Source organism: Magnolia sinica, chromosome 3 (assembly GCF_029962835.1).
Source record: "Magnolia sinica isolate HGM2019 chromosome 3, MsV1, whole genome shotgun sequence".
Lineage (NCBI taxonomy): Eukaryota > Viridiplantae > Streptophyta > Magnoliopsida > Magnoliales > Magnoliaceae > Magnolia > Magnolia sinica.
Window position 1 is genome coordinate 87726410 of NC_080575.1, and position 21963 is coordinate 87748372.

At 41.3% G+C, this 21963-nt stretch overlaps 1 protein-coding gene across 1 annotated transcript in view; it reads right to left on the reverse strand.

The window, feature by feature from the left end:
* Positions 1–5076: 5076 nt before the first annotated feature.
* Positions 5077–21963, reverse strand: part of LOC131240151 (probable membrane-associated 30 kDa protein, chloroplastic) — a 40526-nt gene continuing 23639 nt past the window's right edge. Inside the window, exons 7-11 of the mRNA XM_058238221.1 lie at positions 8642–8712; positions 8471–8553; positions 6924–6988; positions 6752–6826; positions 5077–5518 (exon numbers count right to left, since the gene is read on the reverse strand). Of these exons, the coding sequence (XP_058094204.1) occupies positions 5399–5518; positions 6752–6826; positions 6924–6988; positions 8471–8553; positions 8642–8712 (414 nt within the window). The 3' untranslated portion in view covers positions 5077–5398. The remainder of the gene's footprint in view (positions 5519–6751; positions 6827–6923; positions 6989–8470; positions 8554–8641; positions 8713–21963) is intronic.

Below are 21963 nucleotides of genomic sequence, written 5' to 3' on the forward strand. Positions count from 1 at the left end.
ATGTCTGTTACTATTTACTATGATTGTTAAATAGCTATTGTAAGGGCCAAGAGTAAAATATATAATGATAAAAGTAGACATATTAGATTTCAACATAATATTGTGAGACACCTATTAAATGGAGTCATAGTTATTGATTTCATACAATTAGAAAAGAAACTGGTAGATCCTCTAACCTAAGGACTATTTAAAGGAGTAGTCATAGAAACATCGAAGGAAATGGGGCTACGCCTAACCGAATGAGCTACAAGTGTTGGCAACCCAACCTATACAAGCGAAGATCATATGCGATAGGTTCAATAGGTAAACAACAAGACACCAGGAGACTGGGAAGCACTGTAGAGAACTTATCCCTTCCTATGGTGTAGGCAGTGCAAGCAACAATGTGTAAGATGAGTTTTTGAACTCTTAATGAATCCATAACCAAATGTGCTTGTGTATCCAGTTGTTATGTACACTTGATAGAATTCACCTATATGATTGTGGAAGTGAGGCCGCTTCCTATGAAAATATATAGGTCATTTCTTTATAACACTTACGAAAATACAAGTAAAGGTGTATGGCCAAAGGTACCAAACCGCATAAACAACTGTAACGAAAAAGTTATGTGAGTGGCATGTATAGCCATTTACGCTTAAAGGGTCAGGTTAAAGACCAGGAGTCACTTAATTTCTGTAAACTTGTTGTAAGTTTTAATGTTTTAAGCACAAAAGTAAGTTGTCAAATTTTATAGACAAAATGTATAGGGTATAGAACTTCAGCTCTCTTCAGCATTTCGAGCGCAACTCAACATCTTAAGATTACAAGGCTCGGAAGGATTTGAAGAGAAGAATCATTGGTAAAGATGACCTTAGGAAAGATCATGTGTTAGATTACATTTTAATAGTTTTCTAAGATCTAACTTGTTGTAATTTTTACATGAAAAATTAAGGGTGTTCGACCAGCCCAACCCAGTCTTTGGCTAGTCGAACCATCTTGGGTCAGTCCCAGATCAACCTAGGTCAAGTTTCCAGTAACAAAGGATTTTGATTCTTATGAAACTTCATTCATCCCGACACTGCCTTCGGCTAGCCGAACCAGCTCGGGTCAGCCCGAGAGTGACCCAGGTCAAGTTTATAACAATGTAGATTTTTTATTTCCCAGAAACTTAGGCCAGCCGAAGGTATTTCTGGCCAGCTGAAGTTTGTCTCGAGCCAGCCTAAATTTATTTCAAAATAAGATCCCGCAAAATCCTCTTACCATTAAAACATAATCATGCAAATTCGGCCAGCCAAAGGGATTCTTAGGCTGACCGAATATCCATATCTTTGGCTATAAATAGAGATCATTTCTTACTATTTCAAAGTAGGGAAAAAAAAAAACTTCTAGAAACAAAAGAGAAAAATCTTATTCTTTTTTAAGTTATTTATGTTATCATTCTTATATTATTTTTTAACTTATTCAGTTCTCTTCTCAAGTACTGTTAAATTCAATGAAAGAGTCCCCTATACTCAATTTGAGAATAGATGATTGAATCTGCAGCTTTTAATATTTTATTCTGTGAAAAATCATATATCCTTAGATCATTTTTTGTTGTGAATACATTGATTCATCTTCATATAAGAAAAAAGGATCGTTGCAAGATTCTCGTTGCACTTGGGACGCAGTTCAAGGAAGGCAGATTTGGTTTCAAGCCGAGTAACCCAATCACACCTTGACTCAAACAAATAGTCATCTTTTCTTATTTTATTTTATTATTTAATTTTCTATTTTTTTAATATTATTTAAAACAACACATTATTTCTAACATAAGAATCCACCAGATATGATAATAGAGGTAATGCCAAAAGGCAAAGTTGAGCTTTGTCAAACTCTAATGGGCCTTAATAGATGAGCATTTTAGTTTGTTGGGTCAATCCCTATGCAAGGTTGTGGTCTCCTTTTATAAGTTTGAAAATGAAGATTATTAGGTATGGTCCATCCTCCTGTGTGAACCACTCACAATAATTTGTGGAGTACTTGAGCTATGTTATTGATGTTTTTCACATATGTGATAGTTAAAAAAAAAAAAAAAGACTTATTTATCTTTCTCATATAAGAAGAGAGAATTGTATTGAAATATATGTTGAGAAACCCGAGAGGGATTTATTCTTCCTCTCGTATTAAAATAGACTTGTAAAATAATAATAATAATAATAATAATATATACACACACACACATGAGGAGAAGATTACCAAGCTAAGTTTTGAGAGATTTTGTAATACTCAAATTATTTCACAATAAATTTTTCTCCTCAAATTATTGTACGATAGATTTTTCTTTAACTTCCTTTATGGTTTTTCCTTATCAAATTAAGAAGGTTTTTCAAGTAAAATCGATATGGATTTTCTTTTCTCTCTGTTTTCTAATTTTCTTTCCATTTTACACTTTTAGAATTTTATGAGTAAGTTTGCACTACTAATGAACGTTGGTAGCATATATAGAGTGAAAAAGCACCATGGATTGTCCAATCAAATGTGTCCCACGTTGTTATGTGAACAGATAATGAAGAGCGACGATTGGTATTCCACAATCAAAACCGTAAAGGCCCTTTAAATTGGTCAGGCAGGATTATATCATCTGTTATGAATACATGTATCTGATCATCCGTTGGGGTCTGGTAACTAACGACAGGACCCTAGCATCCCAATGACTACAGTTTTGAGGTACTCGCGCTGGAAAAGGAAACGTTTATGTGACTTTCGCAGGCAGACGGCCCTGACTTTTGCTGATGTGGAATATGAATTCATGTGAATAGTTCCACCCCTTCCATCAAGTATGCCACCCTGTGTTTGGACCAACAACGTCGGCTGCATGGGAAACCATTGAGATGAGAAATATTCCCGCCCATTAAATTCGTCCAAATTGTCGGTGGCGTTCGCTGTGTTACGTAACATGCCATCTATTCTACTCATCTGATGTGCAACGCAGGATGAATGGATTTCCCTACAGTGAAGACATTCCAAGCTTTATGTGGGCCACACCGCTGGAATTTATGAGTTTTGTGTATGATTTTACACCATTCCCTGTGGTACTGCCCATCCAATCTTGGATTGGAATGATGTTTACGATCCACCGTGTAAATGTGACGTTGCACTTGATGGATGGAGTGGATCTGATGCATGTTTGTCCCACGTAGGCTGCGAGGCACTCGTCACACTTACGCGAGCGCGGTGGAATTAGAAAAGAGTGCGTCGAGCGGAGCAGGAGCAATCAACATGCCACCTTAATTCATGGAATGACGAAAATACCCTTTCAATATTTCGGCCGTCCACTTTCTCTGGGAAGCCTTGGCGATGGCCGAAAAATAGTTAATGATAGCTACTGCGCCAAATAGAATTTTGGTCTACGAAAACACTTTGAAAAACAACGAAGACGTGAAAATGTGGGTTGTAGCCTGCAAATGTTATCGGTGAGATGGTTGTTGTCGTCATTTAGGGCCCGTTTGGATACCACCAAATAAGTTACTTTTGCTATTTACAGCAGTGGATAAGTAACTTATTTGAGATAAGTAAGTTTGGTTTATGATCAATTGTATGTAACTGTTTTTCTAAAGTTACTTAATCACTTCAATTTAATGAGTAGAAATTAAAATAAGTTACTTGAGGCATAAGTAGATCCAAACGCCCCTTTAATATCCCAAATTTTCCCGGTGACATGTGAGATGACCAATTATCATCAATCAAGACATTCCATTCACCAAGTACCGTTGGGAGCAAGCCATAATGCAAGAATTACGATGATTGGATGATCCTAACCTTTAAATGGAGCCAATTTGTTACAATTATCTATTGTTTACAAGCCATAAAACATATGCCAATTTGTTACAACTATCCATTGTTTACTAACCATAAATCATATGGGTAGAATCATCAGACCAAAAAGCTACTTTGAAATCATAAGCAATACGAAGTGGGATCTTTCTAATAGATCTTTGAATCAAATTGATGTTTCAAGATGATTATTGGACCTATTTTGTTTCTCTGCTCAATTTTGACCATCTTCCGCACTATTGATAAGATGTTTAGAATTATTCTGATAGGTGTGGTTTTTGCACCATGGCTCGTATGAATAAATGAATAGTTGTATGAATGAATGAGTAGTTTAGATCAACATAGGACATTCCATATCTCATTTAAAAGCTTTGGAACATTGCTAATGTCCCATGAAAGGAATGTTAACAGGATCCAATTATTATAAATTCATTTATCTTGAATAAGGCTTGACACAGGATATGTAAAAATAAAAAATACAAATACTTGAAACAAACATTCAGACAGAATTTGTAAACAACCCCTAATAGTTGAAACAAGAATATCGTGACAATGACGATGCAATGCAATTCATTTTCTCAAAACAAAAATAAATAAATAAATAAATAAATAAAGGAGGAACGTGTCGTACAAGACGAGTATGCCCCACATGTTTGACCATGATGGTCTTCCACCTACCAATTGATTAGTGCTGCACATTGTTTCAAGCCACATGCTTTCATACCATGAGGTCTACGAAAATCACTCATACCGGAATTTGGAATGTGCCGTGTTCTTTAGTGGGCTGATTTAGCTGGATTGCCAGGTGAAATTCAGTCAGGCAGCATATCACAAGATTTCATACTTCTTTTCACCTAGATGCAATAAAATAAATAGATGAAGAATGGCATGCCAAAACTTGCATTCTGACTGTTCATCCAGAGGGCTCATAGGACCATAACCCAAAATCAAACCATCCAGTGTGGATGGTTCCTGGTTGTTTAGTCAGTCTTGTACTTGAAGGGTAGTTGGACTTGGACTGTGCCTCAAATGGCCCATGACCCAAGGTATTGGATTTTTGGCAGCTTGAATCACGTCCTGCCAACACCGACTTGAATCATGGATTGCATGATAAGGTTGCAAACCCTACCTCACAAGTTTGACAAATGCGATATGATTCGAGCCGTGAAGTAATCTACTTCACGCTGTCGAAGGCCCCATGTCACTAGTTTGATAAACACAAAAGACTGGAGTGAGATAGTCCATGCATGGAGTCCACATCATACGCCATGTATCAAATATACCTAAACCAAAGTACAACATTTTATATGAAGAATATACTTTTATCCAAAGTACTAACTATATATGTACAACCATGGACTGCTCATAAGTACATCTTTCATCCAGACAAGACATCGCCCATGGCTAGGCATCATACATCATTCCAACCATCCATCTCATCCATCGCATGCATAGGACATTGATCCACCTACAGTTCTCGACTTCTAAACTAGCTCAACCATAACTGTGGTCAAAGAGATGGCTCAAATTTTTGGTGCAGCACAACCATTGTGAGGTTGGACAATTGTAACACATACTATCAAAATAAAATAAAATAAAATAAAATCTAGAATTCCTTCGCCTTTCTCCTTAATTCGTTGAGCTCCTTCTCGATCTCCATATCTCGAAAAGGAAATGATGAGTTTGTGCTGCCAACCGCCGTTCTACCAGCTGGAAGCTCTCCTTTCTATTGAAAAAAGGGAATGAAAAATGCAGCAGATAGAGCATATTCAACTGGAATTTCACATAATGATACCTGCCTGAGGTTTGGTAGTTCTATATTCAGATGCATGTGCCACCCTGACAGGTTTGTAGCCCATCGGGCCATGTATCATATGGGACTCCTCTACATCATCGGGCAAAAAACTCAGGCCAGTCAACTATCAGGTAGCCCAGACATGTGGAAATAGCCACCCTTTTATGGCTTAACTAGACAGAACCACCCAAAACAATTTCAAGTTAGATTTCAGCACCTATTATTTTAAAATTTTAATGTCATCTTTATTTTACCACTTTTCTTCAGATTGAAGTCACCACCATCAACATTTTCTGAAAATAACAAAAAGTTGACCCACTTTATGAACGGCTCAGAGAAGGTATTTCTGTCATTTCTGTGGTGGGGTATTTTCATCATCTCAAATACCAGGAGTATTTTTAGTCATTTTCCAAAAAAATAAAAAACCGGACATTTCTTCAATTTGGTGGAAAGTAGTAAAATAAAAGGGGTATAAAAATGTAGGTGCTGAAATCTAAACCCAAAACTTTTTGGTTGGTTCTATCTACTTAAGTCATTGAAAGGGTTGCTGTTTCTAAAAATCCCTAAAAAGAATCTATATTGCAATTTCGTTACGCCGTTCATTGTTTTCATACATATGGTGCACCTAACAGTTCGCTGGACTCAATTTCTGGCCAGATGATCTAAACTGGGTCCCACCTGAAAAAAGCTCAGAATCTCCTCCTACACACGCCAGGGTGGCATGTCTTCTTGAGTAGAGCTATATGTGGCTAATAAACCTCTAGCTTCTGCAATTAACTTGTAAGTTTGAGAATGCTACCTGCCTGCATGCATTGACAAAACACAGATGCCCCACATGCATGAGCTGAAAATGGCATAGACCGAAAAAGAGGCAGTCCACCCACCAGGTTGATCATAGCATGTATGTTGAATGTGAACCACTAGTCATTCTTTTCTAACCACTTCGTATATGTGACCCACCTGATGAGTAAACAAGCCCCATTTTCAAGCTACTATGGCACATTCAATGTTAGGACCACCGACCACCTAACGAATGGCCCGGATCTTGCATATCTATGCCGCATTGGCATGTCCGGGAATATGCATATGGTATTTTTAGATGCCTGTCTGCAAATAGCACTCCTCTTAGTTAACATTGCAAGAATAAGTGTCAAGAGACTCTACCGGTGCGCTCCCTGATAGATCCTTTTTCAACTTCGCAAGGTCATCATCCACTGATGAGCTCTCTAGCAATGCAAACTGCAAAGAACCAACAGATTTGCACATAAAATTCAATATTTGTATAACTCCCAACAGCAGAAACATGCCAAAATGATACACAGAAAAGACAAACTACCTTTCCTTCAAGATCATCAGTGGTTAATTGATTCAGGGCCTCTGCTTGGGACTCCATAGCCAACACTGTTGAGAAAGAATCAGTTATAAACTATATCCATGTCTATTTCAACGGTTTGGGTTCAGAATCAACCAAAGAGACTAATACATGTTGTACATTATGCACAAGGAAAATCCAAGCCCCTAGATACAAACCATGTTTAAAAAACTCAATTTAGTACTCAGAAAACTCATTGAGGGGTGAGTTCAGATGCACTATCGAATTGACTTGTAAAATAAACCAACTGTTATTTCTTTCAGTAGGTTGCAATTACATTACTTCTAAGTTGGACTCGAGCTCTCATTATGAGTGCAAGGAGATGCTGTCAACTTTTTGCCATTTCCAACAGTGCATTTGCAATCCAACTCAGGTATCCAAGTGCAGGCTGAGGCAACTCCACTTGGTGGGATTATCTGATCTTCAACCTGAGAATATGCGTAGTGTTAACGGAAGTGGATATGGCCCACCTACCAATTATTCTCTTATTATCTTTTTCTTGGGTACTCCAGGACATAAAAAGATAATAAGAGAATAAGAGCTAGGTGGGCCTGGTGGACCATATCCACTTCTGTTAACACAGTATACTCGGATCTTCAGTCTTCGAGATCAATGGCCTGCTGGGCTCCCCCATGGATGATCCATGCCCCAAAATTCCTCCCAATATGATATTCCAAGTCCTAATCTGTTGAATTGTGGCTTGCAAGTGAACCGTTCAAGAGAGAAATACAGTAATTATCTGCGTTAAAAAAACTGAACCAAGATTAGTGGATGGGATCCTCCAATCCAGGGCACGGTCCATCTGCAGAAGGTCCCAACATATGAATGGTCTGGATCAAGGTTTTAAGACTCAGACAAATCCTGTGTGAATAGTCCAAGTAGAATTGTACTCAGTTTGACGCGACCCAGTTGGACATGATGATTCAAAATTGAAAATAGAGGGTGACTCGGCCCATCATGGCCATGTTACGACTGGACAAAGGACCACACTAGTCAGTTCGAGTCAGTCTTAAAACCTTACAGCCTGTTTCTATGCAACTTCCACGAAAGGGGTTTTCTCGGAAAAGCAAGTGCGTATCAACTTTGTTGATTTTCCAAAAATTCAAAGAGTGGACTTTTTAGAGCCTATTTCGATGAATGGGGGAGCAAACAAGTTTGCAAAAGTACATCCAAACACAACAAGAAAGGAGTTTGGCTTAAATTGGCTTGTAGGCCTCAATTGCCTCTTTTGACGGTGCATCAAAACGGGCCCTTGGTCTGTATCGCTAGACCATGGACCCACTTGAATAAGCTGAAAAGCATATTGTGCTTTTGTAAATATCCTCAGCTCAAGGAACGAAAAATTCCTCCTTGACTTTCAAGACCTGGGTCCCAAAATACCAGGAGAAAGGCTAAGGCATTGATGATAATTGCATCACATTAAAACAATAATAAGCACATGGAAAAAAAATGTACAGAAGTTGTATGATTGAGGTGACATGCATGAGTGTAGAGAAAATTGAAGAACTCACCCTTTTCCTCCATCTTTTCAAATGCTGAAAGAGCACTGCTTGTATTAACATTCCCCAACATCTCACTTACTTTTGTTGCAGTCCTAAAGCAATACAAACTAGCCTTTTCAGTATTCATTCTCACCAACCATTTTGATAAAAGTAGAAAAGATGTTAGGAGATTGGACAAACTTCGCAGACTGAGCACGCGCTTTGAGAGTATCTTTCTTCGACCTGGCCTCCTGTATCTTGCTCTCCAAAAGCTAACAATGACAGGAATTTGATGAATCTGATCAGCATAAGCTCATTGATAACAGTGGTATCTTCATACCTCAATAAAACATGAAACTTAAAATGATGAAAGTCAAATTGTAATAGCAATTTAGGCTAGGTTTTGATGCACAAGTGAATTGAATTGCAGACGCATTGTTTCATCAAGAGCATTTCCTAGAATCTATATGAGAAAGTAGCCCTTGCATTGCCGTTGAAGTCCAACTTAAAATTAGCAGATGTTCTTAAGGGTCTTAAAAACAGTGTAGTTGGAATTGCAGCCTAGAGCCTCAGTATGAATGCTATCGAAGGAAATAAGAAACTGGTAATGGACACCTTTTTAGACTAATAGCTGCAATTGAGTTCACTGGTGCATCCAAAACACACCCCAAATGTTAAAACTCAGAACACAATTAGTACTCAACCTATATAATTGGTTCAGAGGGGGGAATAAGCACCAACTCCAAAGAAATCACAAGTTCAAAGTATTTTTTTAATGTTGGCCTGCTAGATTTAGAATGGTGAAACAAAAAAAAAAAGTTCATTTTCAGTTTCAGCTGAATTTCTTTTGTTCTTCTGTATTCAGTAGCTTTAGACACTCATTTGCTACCTGTCTCCCCATGCACTACCAAATCAACCTTTTAAACTGAAAATATGCCAACAAAGATACAACTTCCCTTTCCAATTCCTTCTCCCAAAACCAAACCGTAGAGGTGAGATGAATTTGGAGATATCTTCAAATGGCTTTCCGGATTGTTGGAGCATGGTTTACTAATGATTTCGGCAGTTTCCTGAACGTGATGTGATGCAGGACATGGAAAATTAAATATGATATGCAAGATTTCAGGCTTAGATCCTACCAATTCAGAAACAATCACACGGATTCCACGTCCCACATGAAAATCCAAACATACAATTAAAAAGGGGAATCTATGCGGGTCCAAGCCGACACAGGCTAGGACTGGACCAATAAAAATTATAAACCAAACGATGTCAAAGGGAAATAAAATCAACTACTCATGCATAAAAATCAGTCCCTAATCCAAGGGATACCCTAATTTCAATTCAAGGAACCCTAAAGTGATAAAAAGGGGCAAATCAATTAGGGATCATGCAATCTAAGGTTATGATTCATGAAAAACAGCTATGAGAGGATAAAAGAAAATAAAAACCTAAGCCAAAAGATGATCCCGCGTGTGGACAGCAACGATGGCCCAGACGGACGTGCGTGTGATCCCGGCCGCACGTGTGTGGGGCCCACTATTCAGAAAAAGGCCACCTTGGCCCTGGTCGGACAGGGATGGACTCCAAAACTCCCAAATCTCAGCTCGATCCAATGCACGGTTTGTGCGTGGTGCTCCGCCGAAGTTTCAACTCGCTTGCGGGCCGAAATCTGGAAACCTACTGTAATGAAGAAATCTGATGCAACAAAAGGACAAATTCGAAGTACGGATGGTGGGGGAAGATGGAAAAAAAAGATAATGGAAGATGGGGGTGAATTAGGATCGATGTGGCTTCGCACCACGGTAGTTAGCCCTTCGAAAAGAGAGAGCTTCGCACCCACTTTTGAATTCTTCCACAACTCACGAAGAGAACAGAAAAATAAAACAGAAATTTTTTATTAACTTCAATGAATCAAAAGAATTACAAGGGGTGCCTATTTATAAGGAAAATCCTATACCCCAAAACTCGCACCATGTGCGCAACCTATTATTTGGCGATGAAGTAAATTAAAATAAAAACCAAACAGAGAAATCTAAAGCGTTTACAATGTTTTAAATAATAACATTAAGCAAAACCTAAAATATGAAATCAATCCGACGAGCGGGCCACAATCATGAGATCCCATGATGGGCTTTTCTTGACTATCGGGCCTACTTTTCTGAACCAAAACCTATCTTCTAACTAGGAGGCCCTCCCTGGACGTCGTCATCGAGCCAGATCGATGGTGGGGTCCTCCTTCTGCGTACTATACGTGCGTAGGGGTGGTGGTGTGTGAGCGTGCGTGTGCACGATGTCCTCATCAACTCTCCCCGGCTGTGAAAATTTCGCCACTAGCGAAACAAAACTCCTGAACCGCTCTAGGATGTCGGGATCAAGTCTCTGAAGCTCCTCCTCAGTAAGCTACGCGCTGTCCGAAGCTGGGCGTGACTTCCATTTAACTAGGTATTTCTGAAACCCGCCATCCGACGTGAAAATTATCTCATGGTCCAGGATATCCTCTATTTCCTCTCTGGGTGTGTGAAGACTAGGTATGGGAGGCAAAAGCTGGGATGAAAGGTCGGGAAGAGGCCATGGATCAAAGGGTAAGGTTGGGACATCAGGATGGGTGGGCGAAGGGCCGGACAAAGTATCAGTGGGTCCATGAAAAGCAACTAGATCCTCCACATTGAATGTGGAACTAATTTTCATGGAAGGTGGAAGATCTACCTCATACGCATTGAGACAGTTTCGCTTTATAATTTTGAAGGGCCCAGCGCTACGTGAGTGTAACTTACGAACGGCCCTGGAGGGTACCGCTCGGGCCTGATACGGACCATCATAGAGTCCCCAATATTGAACTCTTTGAAACGTCTATGTAGGTCTGCAGAAAATTTGTAATGCTCATTACTAGTAGTAATCTTTCGCCTGATTTTTTGATGCAATGAATGTATGTAATGCGCAAAAGACTCTGCAGACTCTGATGGCCTATGGGACAATGACATGGGGATAAGATCAATAGGTTTCCTAGGCTTATAACCAGTAACGACTTCAAAAGGACTTATACCTGTGGACCTATTGACAGAACTATTGTATGCAAACTCGGCTATGGGTAGTACGGCGTCCCATGTCCTGGTATGCTCCCCCACTAAACATCGAAGTAAACTCCCTAGGCTTCTATTAACCACCTCAATCTAGCCATCGGTCTGAGGGTGGTAGGCAGAAGAAAACTGGAGCCTAGTATTTATCATGTGTCATAGTGTCTTCCAAAAGTAACTCATGAATCTCACGTCACGGTCAGACACTATGGTTTTTGGTAACCCATGCAGTTTGACAAACTCACTAAAGAACAGCTTGGCAACATGAGAGGCGTCGGAGGTCTTAGAACAAGGAATGAAGTGGGCCATTTTAGAGAAACGGTCCACGACAATGAATATGGAGTCATGCTTTCGAATAGTCTTGGGAAGTCCAAGCATGAAGTCCATACTGATGTCCTGCCAAGGGATGAATGGGACTGGCAAAGGTGTATATAATCATGTATTCTGTTTCCTCTGCTTTGCCAGTTGACAAGTACGACATTGCCCTATAATTTTAGCCACGTCCCGCTTGAGGCTTGGCTAATGAAATCTATCCTCCACTAGGGCGATGGTCTTGTCACGACCGAAATGACCTGCAACCCCCCCTGAATGTAACTCCCAGACAAGAAAATCGCGAAGGGAGGTGCGTGGTATGCACAAGCGGTCACTCATAAACAAATATCCGTCCAAAATCAAATACTCAATGCTAGCTCCTGACAGACTCTCTAATAAAAACATATACACAACCCCAAAATCTGGACACTCAGAATACTCTTCTTTGATGCGCTCAAGGCCCGTAACTTCAACGTTCATGGAGTTGAGTAATGCGACTCGACGACTCAACGCGTCGGCAGGCTTATTCTCTACAACGGCCTTGTGCTTAAGCACAAAAGTGTACTCTTGAAGGAATTGAACCCACTTAGCGTGCCTGGGACTTAATTTCTTTTGAGAGTTCAAGTATCTTAAGGCCTCGTGATCCGAGAACAAGACGAATTCTTGCGGTAACAGGTAATGTCGCAATGGCGTAGTGATTGCACTACCGCGTAAAATTCCTTGTCATAGGCGGAATATCTTTGCTTCGTCTCATTCAGTTTCTAACTAAAAAAGGCGACAGGGTGCCCTTTCTGGCTAAGTACTCCTATGCCGACTCCTGACGCGCCACATGCGACTTCAAAAGCTGAAAAATCTGGAAGTCGCGTGACTGGAGCTTCGGTCATCTTGACCTTTATCTCCTTGAAGGCCTTCGAGGCGGCTTTTGTCCATTGAAACTCTCCTTTTTTTATGCAGTCCTTGATGGGAGCCACAATGGAACTGAAGCCTCGAATGAACCGCCTATAAAAAGTGGCTAAGCCATGAAAGCTACGCACCTTATGAATATTGAGGGGTTCAGGCCAATTAACGATGGCCTTGACCTTCTCGAGATCCGCCGATACGCCCTCAGTTGACACAATAAAACCTAAGAAGATCACACTACTAGACAAGAACGCGCACTTCTTTAGGTTGGCGTACAACTTCTCGGCCCTAAGGATCCTATAAACGTGCCTCAAATGGTTGAGGTGTTGCTCCTTAGTCATGCTATAAATCAAGATATCATCAAAGTATACGACCAAGAACTTCCCCATGAAGGGTCTCAACACTTGGGTCATCACACGCATGAAAGTGCTTGGGGCATTAGTTAACCCAAAAGGCATAACTAGCCCCTCATATAGCCCATCCTTAGTCTTGAAGGCCGTCTTCCACTCATCACAAGGGCGTATACGGATTTGGTGATACCCACTTTTGAGGTCGATTTTTGAGAAGATAGTAGCATTAGCCATCATATCTAACATGTCATCAAGATGCGGTATGGAAAATCGATACTTGATTGCGATTTTGTTGATGGCCCTACTATCAATACACATCCTCCATGTGTCATCCTTCTTAGGTGTAAGAAGGGCGGGCACGGCACACGGACTCATGCTCTCTCGAATGAAACCCTTCTCTAGGAGTTCATCAATCTGCCTCTTCAACTCAGCGTGCTCCTTCGGGTTCATTCTGTAATGTGGGAGGTTTGGTAGAGTTGCCCCAAGGATTAAATCAATGGCATGCTGTATATCCCTCATAGGGGGAAGCTCATTCGGTAAATCATCAGGAAAAACATCACGAAACTCATGTACTACCTGAATGGCCTCAGTGGGTAACTCTACGCTAGTCTCTGGTACACTCTCGCTAACCACAAGGGCGTATATCATCGAGTCCGCCTCCGTCTCTCGCTCAAAGTCTTTGGCATTCAAATTATGGAGCGGTTTAGACTTGGACTTCGACCCCTTCACTTCTTTTCGGCCGCTCACACCACTCTATGTGGTGAACTTTTTTCCAGTTGCATTCTTGGGTAGTAGAGGATTTAGCTTGACCTTCTTGCCCTCAAACCAGAATGTACACACATTTGAACGACCAAATATGGTAACATCCCTGTCATAGAGCCACGGCCTACCCAGAATGACATGGCCTACATCCATACGAACAACATCACACCAAATTATGTCTTTATAAGATTCGAACTGAATAGGGACAAGACAGCGGTGCAAGACTGGAATGGATGTTTCATCAACCCAGGAGACTCTATGGGGCTGAGGATGGGCTTCCAGCTTCAAGCCTAAACGACTCACAGTACTGGTCGATGCCACGTTGGCACAACTACCACTATCCACGATCATCTTACAGCTCTTTTCTCGCATTTTGCATAAGTATAGAAGATCGTGTTACGGCGCCAGTCATCAGTGTTCTTGGCTTGAGCCAGGGCGTAACGCACAATTGCGAGGGTTACAGACTCTTGTGCTCCCTCTTCCTCATCACTAGGGGTTCCAACTGGCTCATATTCCTCCTCCTCACTATCACTCTCTGGGGGCACTCCTTCTACTTGCCCATCAATAAGGAGTACTTTGGTGCCCTCTCGCGTGTCGCACTGGTGAGCAAAGTGACCAAACCCCTAACACCCAAAACACCTAGTGGCCCCACTTCCACGTGAACTAGACCCAACAATCTCTTTACCCTTATCATCCTTAGGTCTAGGCTGAACATTAAGGGAAAGTTTGTTTTGGAATCCCGTGTTAGGTCTAGCCCCAAAGGGATTGGCCTTAGTACCAGATTCGCGAAAGTCAAACCGCCTTCCCATAGATGCTTTAAGGTATTGCTTGACATCTAACACTACTTGGTACAACTGTTCAATAGTGTCTATGTCTTTGGCGAGCAATTCTCTCCTAATGTCAGGACGGAGGCCCGTTTTAAAATGAGCAAGGGTGAGTACGGGGTCCTCATCAACCTCACAGCGAGTCGAGTACTCTTTGAATTTATCAATATAGTCAGCAATACTCATGGAACCCTGTCAAAGAGCCTGCCACTCAATCAACCGCATGCGATAAGAGAAAGGGAGGTACTTCTCTTTCAGCGTTTCTTTCATTTCTCCCTGATGGACTATTAGAAGTTCCCTCGCTCTTTCTTTTTTTCGCTCAACCGTCGCCCAAAACCTCTTTGCTTGACCCACAAGCTTCATCTTGGCAAATCGGACTCGTCGAGCATCCGACATATCATACCACTCAAAATAGTGGTCCATATCCGCCAACCAATCTAAAAAAGCTTTAGGGTCTAAGTGGCCATCAAAAGTACGGGCATCTACCCTAACTCCCTTGAGGAGTTATGTATCTGGGTCATATTGATCATAATGTCCCTCACGGAGTGGGTGCATAGGTACGCGCCCATGACCAACTCCTTGGCCGCCTCCATTCCTTGGTCTAACCTCCTGACCAACTGCCTGAGATTGGGCATCCTCCCCAGTGGTGGGGTTTGCAGTGAAGGAGGCCTCTATATCTTCGAGGCATTTATATATGTGTTGTTCCAAATGCTTATTCAAGAACTCAACTTGCTGGGCTAACTTGGCCACTGTTTCTTGTAACTGCTCCAAGTTTAGTGTGAGGTGCAAACCGAAACCGCGACCCGTACGTGTGGGCATACACTGACTTGCTCAACCTAAAGACCTACTATGACAACTATATGCGTCTAAAAACTAAATGGCCCTACGAGACTCTTTATGAAGGAGACTACACACTGTTAATAAAATTCAGCTATATATGATGGACTGAATGCATGAAGGACTCAAACAAACTAAACCCTAAATATATGGTGAATTTCCCTACAAGAACCCTAGGCTTTGATACCAAATTTGATGTAGGACATGGAAAATTAAATATGATATGCAAGATTTCAGGCTTAGATCCTACCAATTCAGAAACAATCACACGAATTCCACGTCCCACATGAAAATCCAAACATACAATTAAAAAGGGGAATCTATGAGGGTCCAAGCCGACACAGGCTAGGACTGGACCAATAAAAATTATAAACCAAACGATGTCAAAGGGAAATAAAATCAACTACTCATGCATAAAAATCAGTCCCTAATCCAAGGGATTCCCTAATTTCAATTCAAGGAACCCTAAGGTGATAAAAAGTGGCAAATCAATTAGGGATCATATAATCTAGAGCTATGATTCATGAAAAACGGCTATGAGAGGATAAAAGAAAATAAAAACCTGAGCCAAAAGATGATCCCGCCTGTGGACAGCAACAATGGCCCAGACGGACGTGCGTGTGATCCCGGCCGCACGTATGTGGGGCCCACTATTCAAAAAAGGCCACCTTGGCCCTGGTCGGCCAGGGATGGACTCCAAAACCCCTAAATCTCAGCTCGATCCGATGTACGGTTTGTGCGTGGTGCTCCGCCGAAGTTTCAGCTCGCCTACGGGCTGAAATCTGGAAACCTGCTGTAATGAAGAAATCTGATGCAACAAAAGGACAAATTCGAAATACGGATGGTGGGGGAAGATGGTAAAAAAGATGATGGAAGATGGGGGTGAATTGGGATTGATGTGGCTTCGTACCACGGTAGTTAGCCCTTCGAAAAGGGAGGGCTTCGCACCTACTTTTGAATTCTTCCACAACTCACGAAGAGAGCAGAAAAATAAAGTAGAAATTTTTTATTAACTTCAATGAATCAAAAGAACTACAAGGGGTGCCTATTTATAGGGAAAATCCTATACCCTAAAACTCCCACCATGTGCGTAACCTATTACTTGGCGATGAAGTAAACTAAAATAAAAACCAAACAGAGAAATCTAAAGCGTTCACAATGTTCTAAATAATAACAATAAGCAAAACCTAAAATATGAAATCAATCCGACGAGTGGGCCACAATCATGAGATCCCATGATGGGCTTTTCTTGACTATCGGTCTCACTTTTCTGAACCAAAACTTGTCTTCTAGATAGGAGGCCCTCTGGACATCGTCATCGAGCCAGATCGATGGTGGGGTCCTCCTTCTGTGTACGTACGTGCATAGGAGTGGTGGTGTGTGGGTGTGCGTGTGCACAATGTCCTCATCATGATGGGATGCCGCTCGATTGCTTATGTTGGTCAGTAAAGGGTTAGCAGAGTCTGGATGACATGACAAGTCAAGTGTTGAATAGTATACAGAATGGGTTGGTTTAGATCAATCCTAACCAGATGATTACGAATCCACTTCCATTTAATATTTTCCTAGGGGTAAGAAGATAAAAGATCAAATCATAGTTCATTCAGATTATGATTCGAAATGGGAAATCTACAAGTGATGCTTTCGACCTAGGTGAAAGGATCAAGCCAACAGGACCATTGGATTGTCTGGGACTGATTTCGAGCAGGATGTCAGCATGACCTCATACATAATTGATGATTTGTGTTGTGGGGGATTTCTTCATCATGTTTAGTAGTTTAAGCTTAATTTGGTTCCTTTTACGACCTGACATATGGGTGTTTCCTAGTTTAGTTAGACCTTCCATATTTTGTTACATTACGTTACTAAAAGGGATTTGACCAAAAAAATATTGTGGTATTCCCAAATGCCCCAAACATTAGAAGGATTAAACAAATGTCCTACCTAGTCACCTGACACCTTTTAAAAAAAGGTTGGGACGAAATTACCCCTGGCTGCCTTTTGTGTTGAGCCAGCGTGCGACAATGGCGAGAGGGCTTCAGATGGGGTAAACATTATGGGGCCCACTATGGTGTTTGTGAGAAATCCACACCACTCACATGTTTTTTCAAATCATTTCATGACATGACCCCAAAAATGAGGTAAATCCAAAGCTCAGGTGGAACACACAACAGAAAATAGTGGAGATCATACGCCTACGGTTGAAACATTCATGGGGTTACGGAAGCTTTGGATCAGGCTAGTATTTTTATTCTTTCAGTCCATCCCCATGGTAAGGAGTTTATGAGCATTTGGGCTACTTTATGAACAGTTTGTATTGCATATAAACATTACAGTGGAGATTAGAAAAGTTTGAATGGTGGGCAATTCCTTTCCACTATTTCCAGTCGTGTGGTCCACCTAAGTTTCAAATCTATCCAATTTTTTATTTCATGTCTTGACATGATCTTCCAAAATGAATGGATGGAGTGGATTTCCCACAAACATCGCGGTGAGCCCAACATAGCTTACGATAGTAGAAACTGCCTCCAAAAAGCTTCTCTCGAAATCCGCGCCAATGTAATGTGACGTGATGCGGATCAGGTAACCAAACCTATCTAGAGATGGATGGTCCTGTGGAGCCCACTGTGATGTATATATTTTATCAACGCCGTCCATCCATTTTGAAAGATAATTTTAGGGCATGAGCCCAAAAATGAGGGATATCAAAGGCTCATGTGGACCACACCACAGAAAGCAGTGAGATTGAAAACCTACCATTGAAAACTTTTTGAGGGCCATAAAATTTTTAGATGTAACACATTTTTTGGCCCATGACATTAAATTAAATTCTAAATCCAATGGACAGAGTGGATTCAACACATAACCCACAACAGGACTCATAACCCTTAACACATGACAACCTCGACCCTTGCCACGTTAAAACCTTGACCTCTACCACGTTAAAACCACGACCCCAACCCTTATAACATGACAACCTCGACCCTTAACACATTACAACTACAAACTCGACCCTCATAACATGACAATATCGACCCTTACCATATTACAACCACAACCTCGACCCTTATAACATGATAACCTCGACCCTTAGCTCATGATAACCTCGACCTTTCACATGAGAACCTCGACCCTTACCATGTTACAATCACGACCTTGACCCTTAAAACATGACAACCTTGACCCTTAACACATTACAACCACGACATTGACCCTTATAACATAACGACCTCAACCCTTACCACATTACAACCACGACCTCGACCCTTATAACATGACAACCTCAACCCTTAACACATTACAACCACGACCTGGATCCTTAGCACATGACAATGTCGACCCTTCATATAACAACCTCGACCCTTACACATGACAACCATGACCCAAACCCTTAACACATGAGAACCTCGACCCTTATCATAACCCAGACCCTTAACACATGACAACCTCGACCCTTAACACATGAGAACCACGACTCAAACCCTTAACACACAACCTCAACCCTTAAAAAATGATATATGTTCATTATCTTCCAAGGTAATGCATTATAAAATCCAAATTTTATCTCCTTCATTGTCTTGCACATGATAACCACAACCATCATTATGTACCTCAAATCCCTTCTGACAATCACTCATCCCCATGACAACAACAACCACCACCATCCATCTTTATCCATAACCAAAAGTGGCTTCCATCTGTAAGAAAATGACATTCTAAAAAAATAAAATAAAGAATTCATTGAAAATGTCTTCCGCGTATCAGCGGCTTTCCCATATGTTGGAGAAGTTGATGGCGGTGAACGTACACCAGAAAATGCAATTGAAAGTGGTGGTGGGTCATTGGAAAATATTTTTGAAAAGGAAGAAGAAGCCTCAAGAAAACTGCAAAGAAAGAAGAAAAATAAGCTTCGTATAAATACCAAGTTCCAAGGACAGGGGCAATTTAGTCCAAAAGATTTTCGAACGAAAACCTGTCAAATGACTACCCTCGGAATATTTGAAACTTCCCATCCATTTAGAGATTTTTACCATACCTCAATGCTAGTACGGTCAAAATCCCAATTATGGGAGGAAAGAGTACTAGCTTTTGATGATTTTAGAAATTTGCCTAAGAATTATTTCTCAAAAATAAAAATAAAAAGGCCTTTCAACTTTGAGCATTTGCTACCAGGTTTACGAAATTCTCTGCTTTGAAAACAAGTGCACCTAACTTGTACTGATCCAAGCACTCTTTCATGATTGTTTTCCTCTTGTGAAGCCATTTTCTTGACTGACTGTTTAATCTTCGGTTTATTTTAGGAATTATCTAAAACCGTGATGCACAGCACAGGACCACAATGAGATTTAACCATAAATGCTGCTGACTGCATTAGACTGTCAAATAAATTCTGTTTTCCAATTGCTATTAACAATTTCCTGCAACTAGGAGTGCATTTTCAGCACTACTAATTCCAGCAGGAGAAAATCCAAGCATTCAAATACGATTTCAATCAGATACGAACTAACCATCAAAGTATAATTGTACCTACTCGATGTGCCAGCTGGTCCTTAGCCCAGTGGAGGCTGATGTAAGGTAGGCAGCCAGTCATTGAATCCTTTGCAAAGCAATTATGAGAATTTTCTGTTTTGAATATAATGATTGGCAAAACAGGATTCATAAAGCCAGCCCCAAATAGCTGGGGCAAGGCTATGACGATGATAAACCACTAAATACTACAAGATTTGTGCGGGCACATAAATGTGATAGTAGCTGATGCCTCCAAGATACATCCAGGCCACATATCAGGCCTTGTATGCCAGATTCCTTAATTAGTGGGACCCAATTGGATGTGGGCCCCACAAATCCTATCTGAAACCATTTAATGCCATGCGTGTCAGTTGGCCTTCAGTTTTGAGGCCGGAACATGCAGCTGTATGTGTATCCAGTTGTATAGTCAACTGTACAGCACGGAATATCCATACAGTTGTGTAGTAGCAGCCTATACTACTGATGCAGGTGCAAGTCCAGTTGGAATTGGACCTTTAGTTGGCACTAAATAGTCCTAGAGATGCAGTATTTAGTGCTGGTAGTAACCATACAGCGTTGCATAGTTATACAGTTGGTGAACTGCACATTATAGATGTTATAAAGGGAAACTCGATTGTTTAAAGACTCTTTAGAGAAGCCGTGAGCTAGAAAAGGGTATTAGACATTATGGAGACCAAGAATTGTGCCGGTTAGGAGTGAATTGGTGCAAGCTAAAGGCTTTAAAAGGGCAAGGGGAAGGCCCCAAGGGCATGGGTAGAGGTAGTAAGAAAAGACTTGAAGACCTATGGTCCGTCTGAATATGTGGCCAGAATGGTGTAAAAGGATTCATGTAGCTAACCCCAATTAATTGGGATAACGCTTGGATGATGATGATGAGACAAGCCGTGAGCTAGAAAGGGGTATTTTAGCCTATAGCACAGCCTACAATGCATATATGGTGGTGGAGTGTAACTAGTACCATGACCTGTCAAGATATATAATGGGGGAGTGCAGAGGGAAAAATATGGCACGTGGACAACATCGAAGATCAAGAGGACAAAGCTCCGGGACAAGAAGATCGGTGAGGCGAGATGGAAGTGATTACTTGGAAAGAGGACATACGTTTTCATTAGTAAGGAGAAGTTGCATTCGTAGCAAGGGAGGAGAGTCTACGAAGAGAAGTGGTCATCAGAGCAGGGGCACAGGGTGGGGAGAAGTCAATTAGAGGGAACTAGAGGTGAAGACCCCAAAGGAAAAGGGAAGAGGGTTTTATAATAGGAACCATGAGGTTTGGGTGAAGAGGATGAGGGTGGTGGACTCTCTTCAGTAGGTGGCGGAAAGTTTGCAGGATAATGGTCATGGAGGTGTTGAGTTCCAGGAGGGGTGTCTAAGATAGTGGACAGAGGGGTCTAAAGGGAGCGGACCGGCAGGGAGGAGGTGGTGAAGGTCACACTGTCAGTTCTCAACCAAGCTTGGAAGGCCCTTCAATGGAGCCTAGTGGCAAAGATGAAGGTTGCTCGATTGCTGAGCTGGAAGAGTAGTTGCTCTCATGTTGTGATCTTCAAGAGTAGGAGACGATCCTCAGGCCTCTTAAGTTCGAACAAGATTTGGATTTTGATGAGTCCTGCAGTGAATCTAGAAAAGGTGATTCATGTAGGGACATTGTTCAAAGACCGTCCGGTGGTGACTGTTCAAAGATGGGCACATTGGTCCACATTTGGGTTCGAGGCATGGGTGCAGTTGTGGAAGTTTCCGCTGACTCTGGTTCATAAAAGTTTTCGTGGAGGTGGACGCTTGCCGGGGGGAGCTAGTTGCAATCGAGGGCTGAGCTAAGGGCGGCCAGACTCTGTGCGAGAAAGAAAAAGGCAATGGTAATCCCAAATCAACTCTCTCATGGTAGGGAATGAGAAGGATGGGATGGAGGATCGAAGGAAATGGATCGACCAGAGTTA